This window comes from Zea mays, chromosome 1 (genome assembly GCF_902167145.1).
Source record: "Zea mays cultivar B73 chromosome 1, Zm-B73-REFERENCE-NAM-5.0, whole genome shotgun sequence".
NCBI lineage: Eukaryota > Viridiplantae > Streptophyta > Magnoliopsida > Poales > Poaceae > Zea > Zea mays.
This window is the reverse complement of record NC_050096.1, coordinates 267,859,428-267,885,321: the sequence shown is the minus strand read 5'-3', so window position 1 is coordinate 267,885,321 and position 25,894 is coordinate 267,859,428. Positions and strand designations below refer to the sequence as shown.

The 25,894-nt window shown below is 44.7% G+C and overlaps 1 protein-coding gene across 2 annotated transcripts in view; it reads left to right on the top strand.

Moving 5' to 3' along the window:
- The window catches only part of LOC103643822 (calcineurin-binding protein 1), a 44,061-nt gene extending 36,335 nt beyond the window's left edge, over positions 1-7,726 (top strand). The window contains exons 17-22 of one of the 2 annotated variants that reach the window (XM_020546868.2): positions 4,896-5,278; positions 5,500-5,680; positions 5,761-5,990; positions 6,064-6,709; positions 6,803-6,887; positions 6,969-7,726. In XM_020546868.2, the coding sequence (XP_020402457.1) occupies positions 4,896-5,278; positions 5,500-5,680; positions 5,761-5,990; positions 6,064-6,709; positions 6,803-6,887; positions 6,969-7,192 (1,749 nt within the window). In that variant the 3' untranslated portion in view covers positions 7,193-7,726. The remainder of the gene's footprint in view (positions 1-4,895; positions 5,279-5,499; positions 5,681-5,760; positions 5,991-6,063; positions 6,710-6,802; positions 6,888-6,968) is intronic. The other variant, XM_023301358.2, reaches the window with a different exon arrangement.
- The last annotated feature ends 18,168 nt before the right edge of the window (positions 7,727-25,894 follow it).

The window sequence follows — 25,894 nt, the reverse complement described above, 5'->3', positions numbered from 1 at the left end:
TATGACAAATCATTGTTGCTCCATCCAATTCAGCAACCTCAAACACCATGTAGTCCATTGCGCCAATGTGGTCTCAGAAACGACCTAATGCTTGCAAGAGCCAAGAACGCCATGCCGTGCTTGGGCTGTAGCCTCGGCCCGTAGTGCTGGCCCGGCCCGACACGATTATATATATATTTTTATTTTACAAAAAACGTATATACATATATACAACTTATATTCAATATTAAAAACATCTGAGCATGATGTTCTACCGGTTAGACAGCTTCACCCAGTATCTCCCGCCCTTCTTATATCAGGGCATGGGTTCGAACCCCACCTCCTGCACCGTTTTTTAACATTTTACGCTGATTTAATCAAATGGGGCGATGGGCTAACGGGCTGGCCCGGCACAGTCAGCAGGTCGGCATGACGTGCCTGGTCTATAGTTGTGGCCCGCGTGCGTCTGGCCCGTGCTGGGCCGCCGTTTGGCCATCTATAGGCGTGCAACGGATTAATTTGAAATAGTTGTGAGGGGTTATTTGTAAAAAGATGACGCGTGATGACCGTTGAAACGATGCTTTAAGTATAGTATAGACTTGCTACTCTCGTTATGAAGAGACCTAATCGATTGTTGGACTAGCATAAAATTATCATGAATTGACCTCCCTCTGACAAAAGCACTTTGATTGGCTGCAACCAACTCATGCAATCGAGGACCCAACCGATTAGCAGGCAATTTGGTGGTCAACTTGGCAACACTGTGAATAAGTCTAATGGGTCTGAAATCACTAGCTGAAGAAGCATCCATCCTTTTAGGGATCAGAATGAGATAAGCAAAATTCAAACGCCAAAGCCTTTGGGTATTCCTCTGGTGGGGGACGGCCAGGGCCTCTAACAAGTCATCCTTAATGATGTTCCAACAAGTTTTATAAAACCTCCCTGGAAACCCATCAGGCCCAGGAGCCTTGTCAGATGGGAGACCAGCAATAGTGTCACTTACTTCCTTCTCCGAGAAAGGGCAGTCCGGGGCACCGAGTATATTGTCTCTGGAAATCAGCACCCAACAGATTGGAGAAAAATCCATCCAAAATATTCTGCATGTTCTCATGATTAGTAACCACCCTTCCTTCTCCCTCCAGCTTGGAGATGAAATTCCTTTTCTTCCGAAAACAGGCTTGCATATGGAAGAATTTTGAGTTTGCATCTCCCTCATTTAGATACTGCACTCTGGACCTCAATCTTGCGATTGTCCTTTCCAAGGAAGCAAGGACAAGGCAGTGCTGCTTCAGTTTCCTCAAAAGCCACAGCTCTTCACTCAGCAAAACTCTGCTGACCTGCACCATTTCCAACCTATGCAACACCTCCCGAGCAAGCCCTAATTGGTTCCTTACATTGCCCACCTCCTTATGTCCCCAAGACTGCAATTTTTTAGCAGGCCTTTTAAGCTTTAAGGGAAGCCTCTCCATAGGACAAGAGGTCTGGACTGGTTGGTTCCAGGAGTCAGCCACCACATCCAAAAATCCATGGAGCTTAGGCCAGAAGCTCTCGAAGTGAAATCTACGCTTCCCATACAATCCTTTCTGAATTTTAGAGTTAAGGGACAGTTGTCAGATGATTCAGAAGCATTGCTATAAAGCAAACAGTTCGGAAAAGAATCCTCCCAACTAGTAGTACAAAACACATGATCCAGCTTCACAAGGGTGGGATCCTCCCTCTGATTGGACTAGGTCAATTTTCTTCCAAGCAACGTGATTTCCTTCAGGTCCAATGAATTGATTAGGCTTCTCAAATTTACCAACAAAGTCCTATTGATATTGGAATTGTTTTTATCCTCCAGCCTAAAGATCAGATTAAAATCACCACAAATGATCCACGACCCCTCACACACATCCCTGACCTGACATAATTCCTAAAGGAAAGAAGGCTTGAGACTGTCCTGATGGGGCCCATACACACTTGTGAACCACCAAGAAGCACCGGAATCCTCTTGAAACTGAACCGAAACAGAATAATTCTTGAAAGCCCACTCGGGGGCAATTCCACCTCTACCCGAAAAGCAAGCCCAGAATCCAGCTGGCCAGCAGGAACCAAATCAACACATGAAGAGGCAATATCAGGAGCAGTAATTGCCGGGGTGGAACCCTAGGAAGCTGGAGACCCATGCACCACCAACTCTTCAACCGAAGCCATCGGGAGAGAAGTGGCATCAACTGGTTCCCAGCTCACATCAGGGCCAACCATCATCGACCCCGAGGAGACACTTTGAAGGTGGGGGACAAGTGCCTCCAACTCCACTTCCGGGACAGACGGGGGAGAAGAGACATCCACTGGTCCACCGGACGTTGACGTCGAATGAATGCGCGGGTCCAACCGCGCCGAGACCCATGTAGATGCCATCGGGGGGTCCTGTCGCCGTGCTCGCCGTCTACGATGGTCTTGATCGTGATCGTTGTCACCGAGCTCTAGCGGAGAAGGGGAGGGTGATCACCCCCGGAAACGCCACTCGAGCTGAGAATCTTCACTGAGACATGGAACACCAATGTACGTGGGAGCCAGGCCCCATCTTCATCACTGACCATCGACTCAACAACATGAACATCCAAAATCTTAGGTAGAGATTCTAGAGAAAAGCACCAAATCCTCAAGTTGAGAGCTGACATGTCTTCGTCCTCCAAGGAACCCGGGAGCATACCATCAACCAGGCAATGAGCACCGAGCAGAGCACGTGATGTCTCAATCCCCCAGAGATGAGCCGGGATTTCCCAGAGTTTGACATCAAGGAGCAGAGGCAAGGCACCTCCACCAGAAGCAAACACATGTCGAGACCACCGCTTCACATGCAAGCGGAGGGGGGGGGGGCGAAGAGCGATTGTCCATGATTGACGACACAATTAGCCAAGTCCACTGAAGGGAAAAAGATGAGGAATGAGTTTGGCGCTTGACAACAGAGTTGGAGCGCATCCGCTTGAAGGTCAAATCTCGATGCGAGCGCATCCCTGATCTCCGTGGCGCAACTAGAATCCTCCCGATCGACGATGGTAACGATCAGCGCACGCTAGAGCTCCTCCTCAGCCCGATCAATCTTTCCAGAACGTTCGATGACACACACGTGCCCGATCAATCTTTCCAGAACGTTCGATGACACACACGTGACGAGAAGAGTCCACTGCACTGGAAGGTGGGTCCTCTCGGGGAGCCCTGGTGACCCCCTGACGGTGGCGCCATGACCGCCCAACCCGCCATGACCCCCTGATGACGTACGACGACCGATTCTCCCCCTGCACTAGGGAAACGGCAGGGGAGGAGCCAACCCCGCCTTCTTCACACCATCGCTCGGACTTCGACCGTCCACCAGGCAGAGAGACAAGAGGAGAGCCTCCCGACGCCGAGGAATGGAAGGGGGTGGACGCCGGGCTTGGAGTAAGCGCCGGCGTGAGGCCGAGGGAGGTGGAGGGAGCTAAGGCGTTGGGAGGAGGGGGGATGCTAAGAGGCAGGATCAGAAGTGTCATACTGTAACAATCACAAGTGCTAAGTGTAAGGTCTTTATATGGCTTGCTATAAACAATAAATGTTGGACAACACACAGAGTACAAAAGAGAGGACTTGATTATCCTGAAAGTTGTGTTCTTTGTTACCAAGAAGAAGAAACTGTGCAGCACATCCTAACAAATTGCATTTTTGCAAACCTTAGCTCCAATTGGTCTTTCTATTGTGATCCCTGGGTCAGGCGCCCTTTTCTTCCGATGTTGTCGCCGTCCCTGGGCAATCTTCGGTCCAGCAGCGACCCTCTGGTGCTTCTCTGTCACCTGTGCACACGGCCCAGCAGGACTGGACCCCTACACCACCCAGGTCCACTGCTCCTGCTATGCCGTTTGCTAACCACCTCACTGCTGGACAGTCTCACCTCCGCGGTTCGACGCTCCATCTACTCCCGGCGGACTGCACCAGTTCCCCCTGTGGATGCATCTGCGTCATCTCCTCCAGCTCGCCTCCCCCATGGGGCGGTAGTGGTCTCCCCGGTGCTCAATCATGATCGTGTGACCACCCAAGCCAAGTTGGGCTTCCGACAGCCCGCCTTGTTCCATGCAGCGACACTGTCGTCGGTACCATGGACCTATGGCGCTGTTCTCGCTGATCCTAATTGGCGGAAGGCTATGGAGGAAGAGTTCTCCGCCTTACTGGGTAATCACACATGGAATCTGGTTCTTCGTCCCCACTCTGCCAATATTGTTTCTGGCAAGTGGATCTTCAAACACAAATTCAACGCCGACGGTTCTCTTGAGAGGTACAAGGCAAGATTGGTTCTTTGCGGTTGCAGCTGCAGGGGGCGCACCCTTAGGAGGGGGGAGGAGTCGCAGGCATGATGGGCGTGAACGGACGGAGGAGTCCGGACACGAGGAGCGAGCACGACAATGGGGTGGATCAGCGCGGGGGAAGCAGCACCGGGAGAGGGCGTGGCTTATGCAGCGGAAGGAGAAAACATAGTACCTGATACCATGCAAGCAATGTAGGTTGCAAGATATAGTAGATGTATTGTTGAGAAACAATGTACACAAATATATAGGCAAGGACAAGGGTGGCTATTAGAAACAGAACCAACCTCCATTATCCTTGCCTAATATTACTCAATCTACAGGATCTTGGATTTATAGTCCAAGGAAACCTCCTGAGATATGGCAGGCTGGGCTACATAAGGCTAAGCCTATGGCCCATATGTATATAAACTTGTCTAACACTTTGAGCTTTTCCTTAATCATATCCACCCATCTGTCGTTTGATTTTTTTTTAGCAATGATACCCAGCTCTGCTGCATGTTTGAGGAAAAAAAGCATACTGTTTCTGTCTTGTATCATTGCGACATAGTTCTTCAGTAGACTATTTTATGCTAACTTTGTTGAGTGTTTGCTTTATAGGTTGTTGCTGACTACACATATAACCAGTCAACAAAAGAAAATGTCTTGAGCATGCTGGGGTCAATGACTAAGGTTTTGCAGTCATCTTCTGATAAAACATCTTTAGACACTAAAGAGGAAAATAAGTTTTTTGAGTCCGATATACTGGATAAAGTGTGGCACATCCTTTATGATGATTGTCTGTATGCTCTTGGTACTTGTGTGGAAGGGGAACTCAAGCATTTCCACAAGGCGAGATACAAGCTTGCGCAAGGATATTATAGAAGAGGTGAAGCAGGGGACCTGGAACGGGCTAAGGAAGAGCTCTCGTTCTGTTTCAAATCTTCTCGGTCTTCCTTTACAGTAAACATGTGGGAGATTGATGGCACTGTTAGAAAAGGAAGGTAAAGTTCAACTTCTCTGTATTATGTGATAATTTTTTATTGATATATAGTGGTACGTTTGATGTTAATCTGTCCTCAGAAAAAAACTAAATTCTTGGATGTACAATAACCAATGGTGGATTAAAGTTCAAACAGTTTGATATGTATTCTGGATGTTATTTATTTCAGCCTGGAGATAATATAAGATTAATAGCTTACCTGGAAATTTTTGTTGCATCTAGGAGGAAAAATCCAAATGTGGGTGGATCCAGAAAGAATCTGGAGGTCAGTTTGTCAGAAAGTTCACGGAAATTCATTACGTGCATTAGAAAATATATGATACTCTATTTAAACCTGCTGGAGAAGAACACGGACCTGTGGACTCTTGAGAAGGCTTATACTTATCTGCGAACAGATAAGAGGGTACCTCCCAACTACACTAACTATGCGAGGCTATACTTTTTCTGCACATTAAAGAATTCCTTTTCCTTTCTCTTCTGTAGTTTGCATTGTGTTTAGGTGATATTGTTCCTGTTGGTCTTGGGAAGTATATTCTAGTTCTAACGGCAGCAATTCATAATCCTGAGATTCGTCGAGCTTCTGGTGATGCTTCTGTTGAGCAATTACTTGAGAAAATGTTCACTGTATTCATGGATCATGCGAACATGTGGGCTGATATAAGCAATATACCAGAGGTGAACAGTCCAGAATTATCAGAAAGCAATCTTTACAGGTAAATTACTCAATCGTAGTGCCATAAAGCGTTCTTAAATTCATGGTTTTCAAATAGCACTTCTTTGTGGCAGCTATATCCACCAGTACATCCATTTGCTCGAGAGTGATGTACGACTAGATGTTCTAGAAGGACTAAACGAGAAGATAAGAAAGCGTTTCAAGACACCGAAGTTATCAAATAGTAACTTCGCTAAGATATGCAAGCATGCTTCTCTGGCATGGTGCCGGTGTATTCTCATCAAACTGGCCTCAATCACTCCACTGCCTGAATCCGCAGATGCAACCAATCAGCCTGCACCATTATCCAATGGGCTTCTACTCTATGTTGACTTGCAACCTGATGAGCTTCTTATCTCATCCCCTGATGGGCCTGCTCAATTCAAAGGGCTTGACATGAACTGGTTTGAGACACTTAACAGAATTAAAAACATCCCGGTCAAGCAAACATCCGAAGATAACTTGGAGACTGCTGTTACGTTAATGAAGAGCACTTATAACTTTTATCGGGAGAGCCCTTGTGGAACATTTCCTTCAGGTATCAATCTCTACACGGTTACACCATCACAAGCTCCTATTGAAGGGCTACCGCCAACCGCTGCTGTAGTTGAGACGCTCGACTTAAGTATTCCAAGAAAACTCCTTCTGTGGGTATACACTCTGGTTCATGGTCGTTACTCAAATATATCCTCCGTTGTAAAGTATTGCGACGAGATGAAGGTATGGTGTGCATTTGTTGTGTTGGGATGTTTGCTCCATGTAGTGTTTTCTTCATCCTTATAGTCAGGTTTCCCCTTTTTTTTCTGGTTGCAGTTAAGAAGTAAAAGAGGAACCCCAGCTGCGTCTGCTTCGTCACAAGTTGTGCAGCCAGTGTCGCATAGTACCGTTTCTTCCCAAGGTTTTCCAAACAGTCCCTGACATCTGGATGTGCTTAACATAGCTACCCTTTGGGTTTACATTGATATCTTTTTTTTTACAGTTGTATCTAAAGAAAAGAGCTCCCAAGTTGAACCCGCTGAAGCAGCACAAAATCCTTCTGATCTAGCTGCCACTTGCGTTCCTGCATACCAAGAAGTTGGTGGTGCTAGTGCCTCGCAAAGTGCCATTGAGGCCCAGAAAGCTACTGCTGCGGCATCTCAGCTCACTCGCAGTGGTTCATCAAGGGCAATGGAAAATGCACAGGACGGCGGGGAGAGGAAGTAACGAGATAGAGTTCGATTTTTTTTATCCTCTATGCTACATCGTATGGATGCATATGATCCTGCCTGACGATTCTCAGGTCTCAGCTCTCCGTGGCTCCGTGTGCAAATCTCTGCCACGGGCGTGTTTTAACGCCTGATTGGATGGTTGCCCGCTGGCGCGCCCGGCCAGCCTCGTACGGCCACTTCGGACGCATCTGCATCTTCGGAGGTACCCGCAGATGTAGATGAATGGCCGTAAAATGGTTTGGTCTGCGTCTCTTTACATATAACCAAATAAAAACTCAGATAAAGTTAACTCATGTGGTGGTCTATGTTGAGATGATGCGGGTAACCAATCGAACGGTTAACAAATTCAGGTCGTATGTATATCCTGGTTTACAGTTAGTGTTTCCTAAGTGCATTTGTAGATTATAGAGCTGTCAAGATTGAACGATACATCTGTAAGGTGTTACAAATGCTAAATGCTAATCCTGATTTTGTGGCTGATGCTAAAAACCTGTGGACTCTTAATTACCACAGACTGAACTTTCCCTCATTTTGGCCCAACAAATACAATAGCAGAGGAAGAGTTTCAGTTGGATTTGGTGGAACGGTAGGAGCGTAAAATATCACTTTAGAATCATAAATAAACTGAAATAAACTATCTAATGCTAACTTATTTAACTTATTTATAATCTAAAAGTAATATTTTACTCTTCTACCCTTTCGCTATAATCCAACTTATATAATTTAAGAGGAAAACAAATATAACCTCAGTCTTGCTAGCTTTGATGTACTAGCAAACACTAGATATTTTGTACGATTGTACTTGGTCACTTCCTTTTGGTTATTATGAGGTATCAAAAACAAGGCAAACACAAGTTAAAAGATTGAAACATTCTCCCTTCTTTTACCTCTTCTTTGAAGAGATAAGGGAGAAGACATAAACAAAGGGTGTAAATGAAGTAAAAAAGTATAAGAATGCAATGAAAGACGAAGTGTGTTACTCTTCTCATATGTCTTAGTATTTTTCATTTCATTCTTCAGCTTATAAGATAAATATACAATCGTACCTTCGGCTTTACACGGGAACCGGCTCAAAGATATTTGGAAGGCTAAGGAAAACGAAGCTTAGAGCCCTCAAAAGGTGAATTTATGTATGACAATGTTTACATATTTATAAGTAAGTTGTTTAACTTCATATAAAATTATAACAATGCCATAAAGTTTACATATTTATAAGGAAGTTGTTTAACTTCATATAAAATTACAAGAATGCCATAAGATTTACACACGATTTACAAATACGACAATGGCATCATTATCTTTCCTTTTTCTATTTTATTGTGCAAGTTTTGGACCTCTTTTCCTTCGTCGTGTTATGTACAAAGCCTTTTCTATGCCGAAGCCGGTTTACACCTTCGTGGCTTGCCTCTTCGCTCTCGCTCATCTAGCCCAAGCTTCTTTGCATGATGTTTCAGCCGAGGGCACCTTCATCCATTCTTCGCTAATATTGTAGGGTAAGAGCATGATAATTTAGTAATATGGATGGTAGTAATCTAGAAAATCTGGAGTAGAATGCTCTATAGATTTTTAGAAATATGTTACAGTGTTATACTAAATCTGGTTTAGAAAACTAACCAAAAGTCACCATAAATTGTAAAGTAGCCCTGAAAATTTGGTGGGCCCTGTGAGTCTAATCACATTCCAGTGTCCAGTGCGATCCAGCACAGATGCAGGATGCGCGGCGCATGTTTGAACGAGGTGAATAGTAGACGCAGGACCCCACCAAGCCAACACGTATGCGGATGATTTGCATGCACATACAATAATTCAACAAAATATTTTGGAAAAAATCAAATTATTCTAAAAAATAATTTAAATTTTTGTAGAGACAATTAGGATTGTCATAATAACATATGAAGCCCAAAAAATAGGGGCAAAACTGCAATTACAATCTAAAAACTGGGGCTATGCTACAATTGTTTCTTGTCTTTTTTATCAAGACTTAATACCGTTAAGTACAACTAACGTTGTAGAGGCATACAACAACTTTGTTTTCGAAAAATAGGGACAAACACAGTCAAAATCAGGGACAAATCTACAGTTACAGCCCAAAACAGGGGTACTAGTAGGGATGACAAATTAACCCATAAACCCAAACCGATGGGTACCTGACTCGTTGATGTATAGGTACGGGTGAATATTTTGATTTGCGGGTGTAACCCGCACCCGTCCTAAAATTTCAAGGTGTGTGGGTACGAGTTTCTATTTCATGTGGATGACCCGTACCTGATTCAAAATTTGGTTCATTTTTTATTTCATGCAAAATAATTAATATATTGTCACAACCCAACCAAGTTATCGGGCCCACGTACACCAATCATTGCCCTCAAAGCCTTGGATGGATATGTAGGTGAATCAGATAACTTTCTCGGGGTGCCGAGTTTCGATGAACTCGTTCATTCCCAAGGACCATTCACCATAGTTGTAAGTATTATAATAATCGACAGGAACATAAATTTTAAATACAGGAGCTGAGTGGAATACTTTACAATAAGATAATATACATCAGCAGACTTTTAAGGTATACAAACCAAGTAGTATGTATTATTATTACATGCCCGGGTTAGATTCAAGTGCTAACTTATTACAACACCTGGAAAGAAGCTATCTTCCCACAGTACACACATAATAAACATAAGCAAAAGTAGAAGCCTCCAATGTGAGTTTTAGCAAAACTCAAAAGTGTTAATAGTCTCTCCTGCAGCAACAATGAGAATAAAACTCTGAGTACGCAATTACTCAGCGAGACTTACCCAACTAAAGAAAAGACTCTCAAGGGTATGCTGTTTTGTTGGGAATCAAGGTAAAGCTTACTAAATTTCAAAGAAAAGCTTAGTAGTAGCGGATCCTTATGCCAAAACTTTACTTCACAAGTTAAGTTCCTTCCTGAATCTAGATTTGACTAATCTAAAGCATTCATTTGTCCTACACTAGCTTCATTTTATCAATTTTAGTTCCACTTGTTATCTACGATGAGGGTCGAAGATCTAGTCTTCATATCTGAGAAGTTCGGCGATCCGAATCGATTAATACCCAGCTGGGGATCTCCAACCACACGACAGATGTAGCACTTAATCCTTGTATATGTCAACTCACCCACGGGTTTCTCAAGACCAGAATGGGTCCCCGCCAACCGAGAGCTTAGTACCCCACCATCCAGCCTCTTGCCATGTGGATACACGATACTCTCGCTATCTCTCCACTCCCATTGTGGGCCGACCTTTCTGGTATTGGTCCAGCCGAGGCTAAGCTTACCCATGATGAGGCATGTGGCCAGTTAAAGGGTCCTAGATCAGCAGGCCAACAATCATACGGTCCTTAAGCGACACAGACGAACGACCTTTCCTACTCAATGTCTGGTCTTCACATTAAAATATTCTTGAAAAGTTGGTACCTGTCAGAGGTACCCTACTGAAATGATGAAGTCATCAAGGCCTTTGACACCTTCATCATTCCGACCCTTTTTCCTTTGTAAAAACATGATTCATAGATCAAAACATTTTGTTCCTAATCTATGAGCATACTAAGCACATCTAGCTTTTCAAATCAGGTATCAAGGATTATAATCAATAATTCAAGGAAGTTATGCAACAAAAGTTTAATCATTCAACTCCTACTACATAATGCAGAATATAAGTGATAGAAGTTTTAAAACAACAAGGAGGTGGCAAATACACTGGGGCTTGCCTTGATGAGGAGGAGAGTCAGGCTCTTCTACTAGGATATTGCTGTTAGCAGCAAACCCTATTGGGGCACCTTTTGGAAGACCTTCAGAGACAGCTTCAGTTGGAGCAGTTTCAGATGTGGGAGCAGACTCTTCTTCCACTTTCACTTCAAATTCTTCTTCTAGGTGCTCTACAAGTCAATTTCAAGTATATGAATGCTCATGTAATGATAGACTATGCAATCTCTCACTTAGGGAGAGGTGGAAAGCTCACATACTCTCAACTAAGCATATGCTAATTATACTCATATTTCTAGGTAATGTAATCTTTGCCCAAAGGGATCAAATTAAGATTACTTTAGAGAATCAAAGAGCTATATATATATACTAAAGTTGATCAACTTGCTGCTTAGCATTTTGTATAACTTGAGTTTGACATAACCCTAGATTAGTATCAAAACTTAGGGTTTATAATATTTATACTTAACTAGTTTCTGGTTCTCTAGGTAAAACAACTCCAAACAGGCTCAAATTTTTACCAAGAGTTATTCTAAGGGCATATCATCTTTCTACAATTTTTTATGATTTTTGGACCTATGGTTTTATTTCTAAAATTCCTTAAATCCTCCCAAGGGTACTTTTAAATAACTAGAAATTTACTTGATGCTGCAAAAATCTTACAACTGATTTTATCAAAAGTTACAAAATTTTGTGGACTCTACAAAATTGGTTTCACTATTTTATCGTTTTCCTACATTTTCTAGTGTAATTTACTAGTTGGCAGGAAAAAGAAAAAGATTCAACAGTAGTGGGTCGAAACCAGAAGGCTCGACCCACGAACGCAGAGGAAACGGCCCCCGCACAGGCCGCCCGCGTCCGTGTTACAAATTTGCGCTAAGACCCCTAGGTATTCGAATAACCAGTAAAGAACCCCAGGTACTATTTACGTGTCTCACTGACATTTGCGCAAAGATCCCTGGACTTTTGTTTCTTCACGGCTCTAGGTCCTTGACGGAGCCGTGTCGAACACATGGCTGGACTCGTGGGTTCCCGGCGACGGCGACCCCTCCATGAGACAACAAGCACTCGGACACCAAGCGCGAGCCTACCCAAGCATATGCCCTCACTTAATTGGACTGGTCCAACCCTAATTGATGCTTGTTCATGGCCACAACGACGGTAGAGCTCCGGTAAGCGCGTTCCGAACAACCAAACACGGTAGTGTTTAAATTGGAGCTAGGGCGAGTTTCACTGATTCACCAGAGGGCGGGTACACGCGTGAATTTGAACGAAGCGAGTATGGGAAAGTGGGTCGACGGGAGCGCGCTCTCAGACGTGTTCTGCGGCGGCGAGGTAAGGTTCTCGATGTCCTGTCGCGGTAATATTCAATCGGTTGGGCCGACAAGCTATGTTAACATTCAAGGACGCTAGAACATGGCACAGAGGGGAAGGAACGAACCTGGGAATGGTTGGTCATGGCTGGGTGCCTCACGACGGCGTAAATGACGACGATGGGGGAAAACTGGAATTTGTGAGCTCTGGTGGGTAATTGGAAGCGAGGAAGGGTGCGCTAGGCGCATAACCAGAAGGCGTATCAGGGAGAGCCTTTAATTTATAGTAACTACATGAGTGCTTCGCAAATTTGGGATGAGAAGATCTCACGACCGAAAGGGAGGTGAGTCACCGGAGGGCAACTCTCGTGGCGCTCGGTGAGGTAAGGCCCCTGGCGGGTTGTCCACAATGACTTATTACGACGTGGTAACGTCTCCAAGCACATGGCATCCTCGCGGCGAGCGGCGGACACCGACGAGGACATTCCGGCCGGTCACAAAGCAAGTGGTTACGGTGGCCAGCTCACAAACTTATCCGTAGTCACGATCTTTTCATTTGCCCAGTAATATCCACGTTGATCCGTGCACGAATCTTCACGGCGAGCTCGAATCGCAGCGCCCGATCACCGGCGGCGAGGTACACTGCATCAAGAATCTTCTTCAGTGTACTGTACCATGGCAATGTTCATTCAGCGCGCCTGACAGAGCCATTTGAGAGTCATTTCTCTTCGACTTTCGTTCAACAACCTACCAAGCCGACCATAACAAAGTTGTTGTCCATCATGTCAGCTTTAATTTTGTTATAGGGTTCTTGTTCATACCTCCACTCCATCAAGCACAATTCAGCTCTCAAGTTGCTCTAATGCCACTGTCAGTTTAACCTTCACGCCAACCCTCGACTGACAGCCCAACTTCCAAGCCATTTTGCTCCAGTTTTTGTACAACTCTAGGGCTCACTCCCTTAATAAAACTTGGACTACCTTAATATCTCTACAAATTTATTGTAGTGCCCCATGGAAAAATCCCCATGGATCAAGAGATACATGGTTCAAAAGTCAGCACAATATCACTGTTTTTCAGAGTTAAGCATTTGGGTGCCTTTGGGACCTTTTTGCAATTTACTCCAATTTGTTCCATAAAACATGGAAATCTCCAAATATAAAAGTTGCCTAGTTTTTGTTACTCTACCACTTTGATATATGCACTTTGGTCCAAAAGTGCATAAAAATTGGAGTCACCTCATAAGGTACTAATTAGGGTCTCTAGGGTCCTTGTTAGGGTTTGAGTGTTCTAGGGTTTATGTGCCACTCCAACACTCTAAGTTTAGTATCTTTTGAACATCTTCACTAACCTTTGAGTTCATAATCAAATTTCTATCTCACACACCCACATGCTTCTAGTCCTAGGGTAAGCACCCTACCCTAGGGTTAAGGATCAATTCAAGACATCATATCACAACTTGTTTTGAAATTTTTACCTAGTGGATGCACTCTAGGTGTATCATACATAATGAAACACTAGTGAAAATGATGTCGTGCCAAAGTTTTAGTTTCGGTAACACCGGGAGTGTTACATATATAATAGTAATTATTTTGATTAAGTAAATTGATTAATGATTTATGAAATGTTTTGTTGCTGCTCAACTTGAGAAGGCTTAAAATCCATAGATATAACCCTATTATTATTGGCACTTAATTGTTTATAACTGAATTTTTATTTAAAAGTGTATACTGTGTAAAACCGACGGGTGACCCGTAACCTGACGGGTTTGGGTGTGAGTTTATAATTGCATCCGTGGTTGTGATCGTGGGCATATTTAGGTAGATTTTACGGGTGCGATCGCGGACGGGTTTTCTACCCAAACCTGACCCATAGGTACTAGCGCAGTTGCGCCTAAAAGAAAAGAAAGGTGACTAAGGTCTGGCCCACGTCTAACAATACGATGTTGGGCCTGGTTGGGCTTGATCTCCGTCCTGATTGAGATCGTCACCGGTTCACCGCATCAGGTATCAGCCACGCAGGCTGCAGGCAGACCATCCTTCGACGAGATTTTTGCAACCATGGCACTCTCTTTGGCGGGCTTCACACTATTGGCACCGCCATCCAAGCAATTGCAACAGTGGCATTATAATCTCTCATGAACTGAAGAAATGGCATTAGGTTGTCCTGATTGTCATTAGCGTATTTCCCGTGCCAGTCCTATCCCTGGCTCCATTCACTGCATTACTCCCTGGGTGTCGTCTTCTATCTCCCCTGAGCGCCGTCTTCTACCTCTCACTCTCTGTGTTCATTCGAGTTTGTTTCCCCAACGACCTTCCCTTCCCTTCTCTCGCCATAGATCTCGCCTGTGAAGGTTGGAGATTGGAGATCTCAATGGAGTGAATGTCATGCGTCGCGGATGCCATTGGACACTGCTCTCCTCGGTTCTCAAGGTAAAATCCATGGTCGGTTCATTCAAATCTCCTGTACATCCACCATTGAGCTCGATTTGTATGGCCGGTTCTTGTAGGGGGTCGACACCAGTGTCCAGGTCTCGTTGAATCCTACCTGTTGCACATTTGACTGCCAGGAGCCAAGCCCCCCATTTAGCTATTGGTTTCTGCACTTTAGTTTAAATAATAGTATGAACCATGAGGCAGTTCCCACTTGGATGAAATGAATGCATGCATTGTCGAAGTGCAAGAGTGGGCATTGACTTGTATTGGACATGATGATCTTGAGACACACACTACACTGGTTAGTTAGTTTGATTTGTTTGTATGCAATTTAGTAGTTATATATGATATTACAACTATTTTGTTTATTAGGGGAGTGCACATTGAAAGGGAAATAGGGTTTAACCTTTTCCTATAAATGATTTTGGTGGTTGAATGCCCAACACAAATAATTGGACTAACTAGTTTGCTCTAGATTATATATTCTACAGGTGCTAAAGGTTCAACACAAACCAATAAAAAGATCAAGTTAGGGGTTCAAAAGACAGGAGCAAAAGAAACCGAAGAGAACCCTGGTCTGGCGCACCGGACTGTCCGGTGCCTAGGGCCGCACTCCTTCAAACTTGCCACCTTCGAGTTTCTGGAGAGCCGCTCTGCTATAATTCACTGGACTATCTGGTGTGGCACCGGACTGTCCGGTGTGCCAGCGGAACGACGCCTAGCGAGCGCAACGGTCGACTCCAACGGTCACGTGCAACGTGAACAGTGCGCGAACAGTTCGCGCAGAGTCAGAGCAGCACCAGAAGGCGCACCGGACAATGAACAAAACCTGTCCAGTGCGGCACCGTACTGTCCGATGCCCCAAGAAGTCAGAGCTCCAACGGTCGAAACCGTCAGAACCCTAACAATTGGGTGACGTGGCTGGCCCACCGGACAGTGTTCGGTGGCGCACCGGACTGCCCGGTGCGCCCATCGACAGACAGCCTCCCAACGGTTGAATTGGTAGTTGGGGCTATAAATATCCCCCAACCACCACCACTCCAAGCATCCAAGTTTTTCAGACATCCCATTCAATACAAGAGCTAGTGCAATCAATACAAGACACAATTCAATAGATTCAAAGCCTCTCCAAGTCCCAAATCCACTCCAAACAACTAGTGACTAGAGAGAGTGTTTTGCTCGTGTTCTTTAACCTCTTGTTCTTGGATCGCTTTCTTCTTCCTCATTCTTGTTCTCTAAGTGACTTGTAATCAAAGCAAGAGACACTAAGTTTGTAGTGGTCCTTGCGGGGTCTAAGTGACCCGTTTGATTAAGGAGAAAGCTCACTCGTTCTAGGTGACCGTTTGAGAGAGGGAAAGGGTTGAAAGATACCCGGTCTTTGTGACCACCTCAATGGGGACTAGGTTCTTTGGAACCGAACCTCGGTAAAACAAATCACTGTGTTCATCCGCTTTACTTTCTTGGTTGATTTGTTTTCCCCTCTCTCCCGGACTTAGATTTTATTCTTACGCTAACCCCGGCTTGAAGTGTGCTTAAAGTTTGTAAATTTCAGTTTTCGCCTATCCACCCCCCTTTAGGCGACTTTCACACATGCTATGCATGATATTGATTGGGATTCAACAATAGTAGAAGAAATGACCAACGAAGAAGGAAGAAATGATGTTACTAGTGAACAAGGCCTCTACTTTCAGCTAGGACTAGCTACTGAAGATGATGGAAAAGAAGATGATTCTAGTGCTCCCCGTTTTGGAAATAGCATTCTATGTGAAGATGAATTGGGAGCATCCATTCCATGTTCAGATTTAGTGCTTGATGAGACTAGGACCATATATGATATGAACAATCCAGTAATGGAGCCTGGTAGCTTATATGCAACAATGCATCACTTTAGACTCGCAATTAGACAATACGCCATAGATAAAGAATTTGAGCTTGGAATTGAGGCTACCAACAAGACTAGATTTAGAGGGTATTGTAAAGGGCCTGATTGCCCTGGAGCATTCATGCTAAACCGGAGACGAAAGGAGCTCCAACAATTCAAGTAAGCCCAGAATCTTGTTGTTTATTTAATACCAAACTAATTATTTTGGTTATAATCTAATAGACACTTTTCCTAATTTTTCAGGTGATTGTCTTGAATGACAAACATACTTGTACCTCCAGTGGTAGACGAAAGACGGCTACACCTACATGAGCTTGGGTTGCGACACGTGCACTTCCATTACTAATGAAGAAGCCTCATAAGGGTGCTAAGGAGCTACAAACTACATTGCATGACACTTTTGGTTGTACCATTGCATATGACACAGTTTGGCACGGTAAAGAGAAAGCTCTGAAGGAATTATTTGGTAGTTGTGAAGAGAGTTTTCAGCTTCTATGGCCTTGGAGAGAAGAAGTTATGCAAAAGTCACCGGATAGTGTCATTGAGTTTGATGTAAAAATGGATGAGGCTCGTCCTTTCTTCAGTCAATTCTTTTGTGCACTTGATCCATGCATTACTGGTTTCAAGGGTGGCTGTCGACCATACCTTAGTGTTGACTCGACAACTCTTAATGGAAGGTGGAATGGCCACCTTTGTTGTGCCATAGGTGTTGATGGGCAGAATTGGATGTATCCAGTTGCTGAAAGGGAAATAGGGTTAACCTTTTCCTACAATTAATTTTGGTGGTTGAATGCCCAACACAAATATATGGACTAACTAGTTTGCTCTAGAATACATGTACAGGTGCAAAAAGGTTCAACTCAACCCAATAAATATTCAAGTTGGGGATCAAATTCAAAGGAGCAAAAGAAACTTGAGTGTGCTGAGGAACGGGGCACCGGACTGTCTGGTGCACCACCGGACAGTGTCCGGTGCACCACCGGACAGTACAACTCAAACCAGCCACTCTCGGGTTTCTAAAGGCGCGCTCCGCTATAATTCATCGGACTGTTCGGTGTGCCACCGGACTGTCCAATGAGTCAGCGGGCAATGACTCTCCAGCGCCAATGGTCGACTCTGATGGGTGAATAGTACGCAAACTGTGCGCGCCAGAAGTCAGAGTAGAAGTCAGAGGCGCACTGGACTGTCCGGTGTGAAAGGAAAATGTGCCCTTGGGCCATTGCTATAATATTTTGGTGATTAAGTGTCCAACACATAGTAAGTGATTAGCTATGTGCCAAATAAGCAAGAAGTGCAAATCATGTAATAAGGTACGTTTCTAGACTTAGTACATTGTTTTGAGTACTAACATATTTTGTCTAAGTACTAGAAACAGTGAGAAAAGAAGAAGAAAAGAAACCAATGAGACTTGGCTCGGTGCAGCCAAAACTCAGCTCAGTCTGGCACACCGGACTGTCCGGTGGTGCACCGGACAGTGTCCGGTGCGCCAGGCTAGTCTCCTGTGAAAAGGCTGCTCTCGGGAAAAGATCAGCGGCATACGGCTATAATTCACCAGACTGTCCGGTGAGCCAACGGTCAGCCACGCAATCCGCGGGCAACGCGTGGCCCGCAGCAACGGTCGGTTGGGCACACCGGAGTGTCCGGTGTGCACCGGACTGTCCGGTGCGCCAACGGACCCCGAGGACCAATGGTTGGATGCGCCAGAAAAGGAAGGAGATCGCACATCAGACAGCTACAATGATTGTCCGGTGGTGCACCGGACTGTCCGGTGCACCAACCGACAGAAGGCAAGTTTGGCCTTCCAAGTTGGCCTCCAACGGCTCCTAGCTTCCTTGGGGCTATAAAAGGGACCCCTAGAGGCATGGAGGAGGGACTAAAGCGTTCACTAAGCATCCTAAGGCATCCAGACTCTATTCCCGCGCATTCGTTTCGTTGTGTTAGAGATTTGAGCTCTATTCGAGTCGAGGACTTCCTTTGTTGTCATTTGAGCTCAAGTCTTCTCTTGTGTGCGTGGGTGTGCTGCGATTTGTGTCTTGTGTGTGTTGCTCATCCCAACCTTACTCCGTGCTTTCATTGTGATCTTTGTTGTAAGGGCGAGAGACTCCAATCTTGTGGAGATTCCTCGCAAACGGGAATAATCATCTGAAGGAAAAACTGTGGTATTCAAGTTGATCATCGGATCACTTGAAAGGGGTTGAGTGCAACCCTCGTCCATTAGGACGCCACAACGTGGAAGTAGGCAAGTGTTACTTGGCCGAACCACGGGATAAAAATCGCGTGTCTTGTGTTGATCTCTCTGAGATTATTTGTGTTCACAAGAACTCGCTTCAAGTTATTTAGCCGTACTAACACTCATAACTAAGTTTTGTGGCTATTAGTGTTTGAATTTTACAGGATCACCTATTCACCCCCTCTAGGTGCTCTCAATTGGTATCGGAGCCGTACTCTTCATTTAAGGGACTAATCGCCCGGAGAGATGGATCCTAAGGGAAAGGGGATGGTGGTCAATGACAAGGAAAAGGAGTCATTCCTCAACGAGCCTAGAGATGACAAGCCAACCGACTCAGGCTCGAGTCACAAGAAAAGAGACGGGAAGAAGAAGAGGTGCATCAAGAAGATCATCTACTACGATAGTGATGCCTCGTCTTCTTCACCACACGACGACGACGATGACTCCTCGTCAAAGAAGAAACCGGTTAATCAAAACTATTCATTTGATTATTCTCGTATTCCATTCAATTCTAATGCTCATTTGCTATCAATTCCACTTGGGAAACCTTTACACTTTGATGGAGAAGACTACTCTTTTTGGAGTCACAAAATGCGTAGTCACTTATTTTCTCTCCATCCTAGTATTTGGGAGATTGTTGAAAACAGAATGCATTTTGATAGTACCGATAATCCCGTTTTCATAAATGAGCAAATTCATAAAAATGCACAAGCTACTACTGTCTTGCTAGCTTCACTTTGCAGGGATGAATATAATAAGGTGAGTGGCTTGGACAACGCCAAGCAAATATGGGACACCCTCAAGATATTTCATGAGGGAAACGACGCCACCATGATCACCAAAATGGAGTTGGTGGAAGGCGAGCTGGGAAGATTTGCAATGATCAGGGGAGAGGAGCCAACTCAGACCTACAACAGGATCAAGACCCTCATCAACAAGATTAGAAGCTATGGAAGCACAAGATGGACGGACCACGACGTCATCCGACTTATGCTAAGGTCATTCACGGTAATTGACCCCCATCTTGTCAATCTTATTCGTGAAAACCCTAGGTACACCAAGATGACGCCCGAGGAGATACCCGGAAAATTCGTGAGCGGGCGCATGATGGTAAAGGAGGCACGATGCGTGGATGACGCCTTGAACGGTCCACTACCCATCTACGAGCTGCAGCTCGTTGCTCTCAAAGCAACAAGCAGCAAGGAGGCGCTACCAAGCAAGGTAGCTCAAGTGGAGGCTGTCGGACTCAATGAAGATGAGATGGCGCTTATTAGGGCTGGGCAAAAAACCCGTAACCCGAAACCCGGACCCGGAATACCCGAACCCGAACCCAAAATACCTGAAACCCGAATTTTGTTCGGGAATTTCGGGTAGCAACTTGCAAAACCCGAAATTATTTCGGATAATTCGGGTATCACAATCGGGTACCCGAAATACCTGAATTACCCGAACTTTCATGTGTCATGTACTCATGTCATGCTTAATTATTAATTTGTACATCTATAATTATGTGTAAGTGTGCATAACTTGTGATTGTAGATTGCTTGTGTTTTATATGTCCATGTATATCATTATTCAAACTATATTTTTATACTAATTTAATAGGGTGTATGTGTTTTTATGAAGCCAACACAATAGTTCGGGTAGTTCGGGAATACCCGAACCCGAAATTCCGGGTACCCGAATTTTCGGGTATTGAAAAACCCGTTGTAATTTCGGCTATCGATTCTCAAAACCGGAAATTTTAAAAACCCGAATTACCCGACCCGAAAATTTCGGGTAACCCGAACGCCCACCCCTAGCGCTTATCATCAAGCGCTTCAAGACCGCGCTCAAAGGACGCAAAGAATACCCCTCCAAGGATAAAACAAACACTACAAGAAATTTGTCCTTTTATGACAAAATACCTAATGACAAGGTCAGTTATCGTCATATAATGTCACATAATATGATGGATTTTTTTGAGTTGTCATAATTTCATGAGGCCATGAAGATTTTATGACGATAGTTTTTTGTTGTCACATAAGGGTACGAAGATTCGTCATATATTGTCAGGCGCCAAGAGCCGGCAGACGGTTTTACTTTTATGACGCTTAGATGTGCCTTTTATGTGATGATTTGGCGGCGTCACTTTATGTTTTTTCCAAAAAAGGACCGTACCACTTTCTGTTGACCGCATTCACTTTCCCATCTCCCCCACACCACCGAAGACGGAAACGAGCGGAGGGCGGCCTGTGGCGGTGCGGAGGACGGCGAGCGGTGGGCGAGCGTCGTGCGGCTGGTGGCGTCTGGGCTGTGCACGGCCGGTGTTGGGCAGGCTTCGGGCGTAGCTGCCTCCCCGTCTCCCTAGGTGACGGCGCAGTAGCCTGGGCGGAGGCAACGCGAGCTCCGCTGCCAGGCCGCCCGGAGGTGCGTGGATCTCCAGTGACCGCCGCGACTAAATCAGGTTGGTAGGTGGCGTGCTCCTACTCCCCACTTGCTCGTGGTGGGCACTGGTGTCGTCAATCCCTTCCTTGTCCCCTTGGATTTGGTTGACAGCGGTGCCCTCATGGCCTCATCCCCTCCCTGTTCATCTTTCAATTGGAATCACAGTTGCTAATCATTCCCATGTGCATCAATCAGGGGTCATGTCGCAGGCCTGGTCATCAACTGCGTGCTCTCGGTGGCAAAGCACAGCTAGGGATGTCATAGAACCCAGACCCCTTGCTGTTGTTGCTGCAAGAACTGTGCCCATTGGCGTCGATCTGGAGGCGTCGATCGATGATGTGACCGGGTTGCCGTTGATAATGTGCCCAGATTGCAAGGATGTGAGGGTGTTTGCTGCTAATACCACGTACACCAATAATGTTGGAAAGAGATTTTTCAAGTGTCCTAGGAAGAACCGTAGAAATGTCAGTGAAGTGGTTGAATAATTTGCATTGCCCAAATTTCATTCTTGTTTGCAGTGGTTGACTTTGCTGAAATTTGGATGCAGGGGACATGTGATAGGTTTTGGTTCGAGGAAGAATATTTGGTGTTCCTTCAGGATAATGGATATCTACCGTCAGCATCCTCCACCATTGCAGCAGGTTCGACAACCAAGGTTCCTGAGCTCGTGGGAATACTGGTCCTTTAAAGGGAAAGCGCTCCTGCTTCAAATGCGGTAATACTGATCATTTTATAGCTCAATGCCCCGATAATGATAATGACCAGGAACAAGAAAAGTATGGGAAGAGGGACAAGAAGAAGGTTTACAAAAAGGCGAAGGGCGAGGCGCACCTTGGAAAAGAATGGGATTCAGACTGCTCTTCATCCGACTCCGACGATCAAGGACTGGCAGCCTTGGCCTTCAACAAGTCTTCTCTCTTCCCCAACGAATGCCACACTTGCCTCATGGCCAAGGAGAAGAAGGTAAGTGTTCGAGATACCTCTAAGTATACTACTTCTAGCGATGATGATTCTAGTGATGATGAAGTAGATTATACTGATTTATTTAAGGGTTTAGATAGAGCTAAAGTAGATAAAATCAATGAGCTAATTGATGCTCTAAATGAAAAAGATAGATTGCTAGAGAAGCAAGAGGACATTTTATATGAAGAACATGACAAATTTGTTAGTGTACAAAAATCTCTTGCTTTAGAAACTAAAAGAAATGAAATGCTATCTTCTGAGTTATCTGCTTGCCATGAATCTATCTCTAGTTTAATGATTTTGAATGATGATTTAAATGCTAAGCTAGAGGAAGCTAATAAATCTAGTTCATGTGTAGAGCATGTTGTTATTTGCAATAGATGCAAGGACTTTGATGTTAATTCTTGTGATGAACACCTTATTTCTATTGCTAAACTAAATGATGAGGTGGCAAGTCTTAATGCTCAACTTAAGACTTGCAAAATTGATTATGATAAATTAAAATTTGCTAGGGATGCCTACACTATTGGTAGACACCCCTCTATTAAGGATGAACTTGGTTTTCGAAAGGAAACCAAGAACTTAACAAGCCAAAAGGCTCCCGTTCTCAACAAGGAGAAAGGGAATGCTCCTATGGCTAGTAGTTCTCAAATGTGTCATGCCGACATTTATGATAGAAATTTTTCTAGGAATGCTCATTATAATAGGAGTTATGATCATGATGCCTTTAATTTACATGCTATGTATGCCTCTAGCTCTACTTTTGTGCATGGTAGGCCTAGAAGAAATCATGTAGTGCATCATGTGCCTAGGAAAGTGTAATGAATCTACTGCCATTTACCATGCTTGCAATACTTCATTTGCGCTTTTATGTAAGAATGAAAAAGTAGTTGCTAGAAAGTTGGGATCCAAATGCAAGGGAGACAAGACTTGTATTTGGGTTCCAAAGGCTATTGTGACTAACCTTGTAGGACCCAACAAGAGTTGGGTACCTAAAACCCAAGTGTAAATTGCCTTGCAGGTTTATGCATCCGACGGCTCAAGCTGGATTATCGACAGTGGATGCACAAACCACATGATGGGGGAGAAGAAGATGCTCACCTCCTACGTCAAGAACAAGGATTCCCAGGATTCGATCATCTTTGGAGATGGGAACCAAGGCAAGGTTAAAGGATTGGGGAAGATAACCATTACATCCGAGCATTCTATCTCCAATGTGTTCTTAGTTGAATCGCTCGGGTACAACTTATTGTTTGTGAGTCAATTATGTAACATGGGTTATAATTGTCTATTTACCAATATAGATGTATCTGTCTTTAGAAGGAGTGATGGTTCATTAGCTTTTAAGGGTGTATTAGACGACAAACTCTACTTAGTTGATTTTTCGAAAGAGGAGCCCGATCTAGATGCATGCTTAATAGCTAAGACTAGTATGGGCTGGCTGTGGCATCGCCATCTAGCACATGTTAGGATGAAGAACCTTCATAAACTTCTAAAGGGAGAACATGTGTTAGGACTAACCAATGTTTGCTTCGAGAAAGATAGACCTTGTGTAGCTTGTCAGGCAGGGAAACAGGTGGGAAGCTCTCATCACAGCAAGAATGTGATGACAACATTAAGACCACTAGAGCTTCTTCACATGGACCTCTTCGGACCCGTCGCCTACCTTAGCATCAGGGGAAGTAAGTATGGTCTTGTAATTGTTGATGACTTTTCCCGCTTCACTTGGGTGTTCTTTTTGCAGGATAAATCAGAAACCCAAGGGACCCTAAAGCGCTTTCTAAGGAGGGCTCAACGAATTTGAGCTAAAGGTGAAAAGGATAAGGAGTGACAACGGGTCCGAGTTTAAGAACCTACAAGTTGAGGAGTATCTTGAGGAGGAAGGCGTCAAGCACGAGTTCTCCGTCCCTACACACCACAGCAAAATGGTGTGGTAGAGAGGAAGAACAGGACGCTTATCGACATGGCGAGGACGATGCTTAGAGAGTTCAAGACGCCCGAGCGGTTTTGGTTGGAAGCTGTGAACACAGCTTGCCACGCCATAAACCATCTCTATCTGCATCGCCTCCTCAAGAAGACCTCGTATGAACTTCTTACCGGTAACAAACCCAATGTTTCTTACTTTCGTGTATTTTGGAGCAAATGTTACATTCTGGTGAAGAAAGGTAGACATTCTAAATTTGCTCCCAAGGCAGTAGAAGGGTTTTTACTAGGGTATGACTCAAATACAAAGGCGTATAGAGTCTTCAACAAATCATCGGGTTTGGTTGGAGTCTCTAGCGACGTTGTATTTGATGAGACTAATGGCTCTCCAAGAGAGCAAGTTGATCTTGATGACATAGATGAAGATGATGTTCTGACGGCCGCAATGTGCACGATGGCAATAGGAGAGGTGCGACCACAGGAACAACAGGAGCAAGATCAACCATCTTCCTCTACAATGGTGCATCCCCCAACTCAAGATGATGGACATGTTCCTCAAGAAGAGGCGCGTGATCAAGGGGGAGCACAAGAAGAACAAGTTATGGAGGAATAAGCAACACTGGCCCCTCCAACTCAAGTCTGAGCGACGATCCAAAGAAATCACCCCATCGATCAGATTCTAGGTGATACCATCAAGGGAGTAACGACTCGCTCACATTTATAAAATTTTTGTGAGCATTACTCGTTTGTCTCTTCTATTGAGCCTTTCACGGTAGAAGAGGCCTTGCAGGATCCGGACTGGGTGTTGGCCATGAAGGAAGAGCTCAACAACTTCAAGAGGAATGAAGTTTGGAGCCTGGTGCCACGTTCCAAGCAAAATGTTGTGGGAACCAAGTGGGTGTTCCGCAACAAGCAAGACGAGCACGGGGTGGTGACAAGAAACAAGGCTCGACTTGTGGCAAAAGGATATGCCCAAGTTGCAGGTTTGGATTTCGAGGAGACTTTTGCTCCTGTGGCTAGGCTAGAGTCCATTCGAATACTATTAGCCTATGCCGCTCACCACTCTTTCGAGTTGTTTCAAATGGATGTGAAGAGCACATTCCTCAACGGGCCAATCAAGGAGGAGGTGTACGTGGAACAACCCCCTGGCTTTGAGGATGATAGGTATCCCGACCATGTGTTCAAACTCTCTAAGGCGCTCTATGGACTTAAGCAAGCCCCAAGAGCATGGTATGAATGCCTTAGAGATTTCTTAATTGCTAATGCTTTCAAGGTTGGGAAAGCCAATCCCACTCTTTTCACTAAGACTTGTGATGGTGATCTTTTTGTGTGCCAAATTTATGTCGATGACATAATATTTGGTTCTACTAATCAAAAGTCTTGTGAGGAGTTTAGCAGGATGATGACTCAAAAGTTTGAGATGTCGATGATGGGTGAGTTGAACTACTTCCTTGGGTTCTAAGTGAAGCAACTCAAGGACGGCACCTTCATATCCCAAACGAAGTACACTCAAGATCTTCTCAAGCGGGTTGGGATGAAGGACGCCAAGCCCGCGAAGACACCGATGGGAACCAACGGACATGTCGACCTCAACAAAGGAGGTAAGTCCGTTGATCAAAAGGCATACCGGTCTATGATAGGGTCATTACTTTATTTATGTGCTAGTAGACCGGATATTATGCTTAGCGTATGCATGTGTGCTAGATATCAATCCGACCCAAGAGAATGTCACCTTGTGGCCGTTAAGTGGATTCTTAGATATTTAGTTTCTACGCCTTGCTTCGGGATCTGGTATCCAAAGGG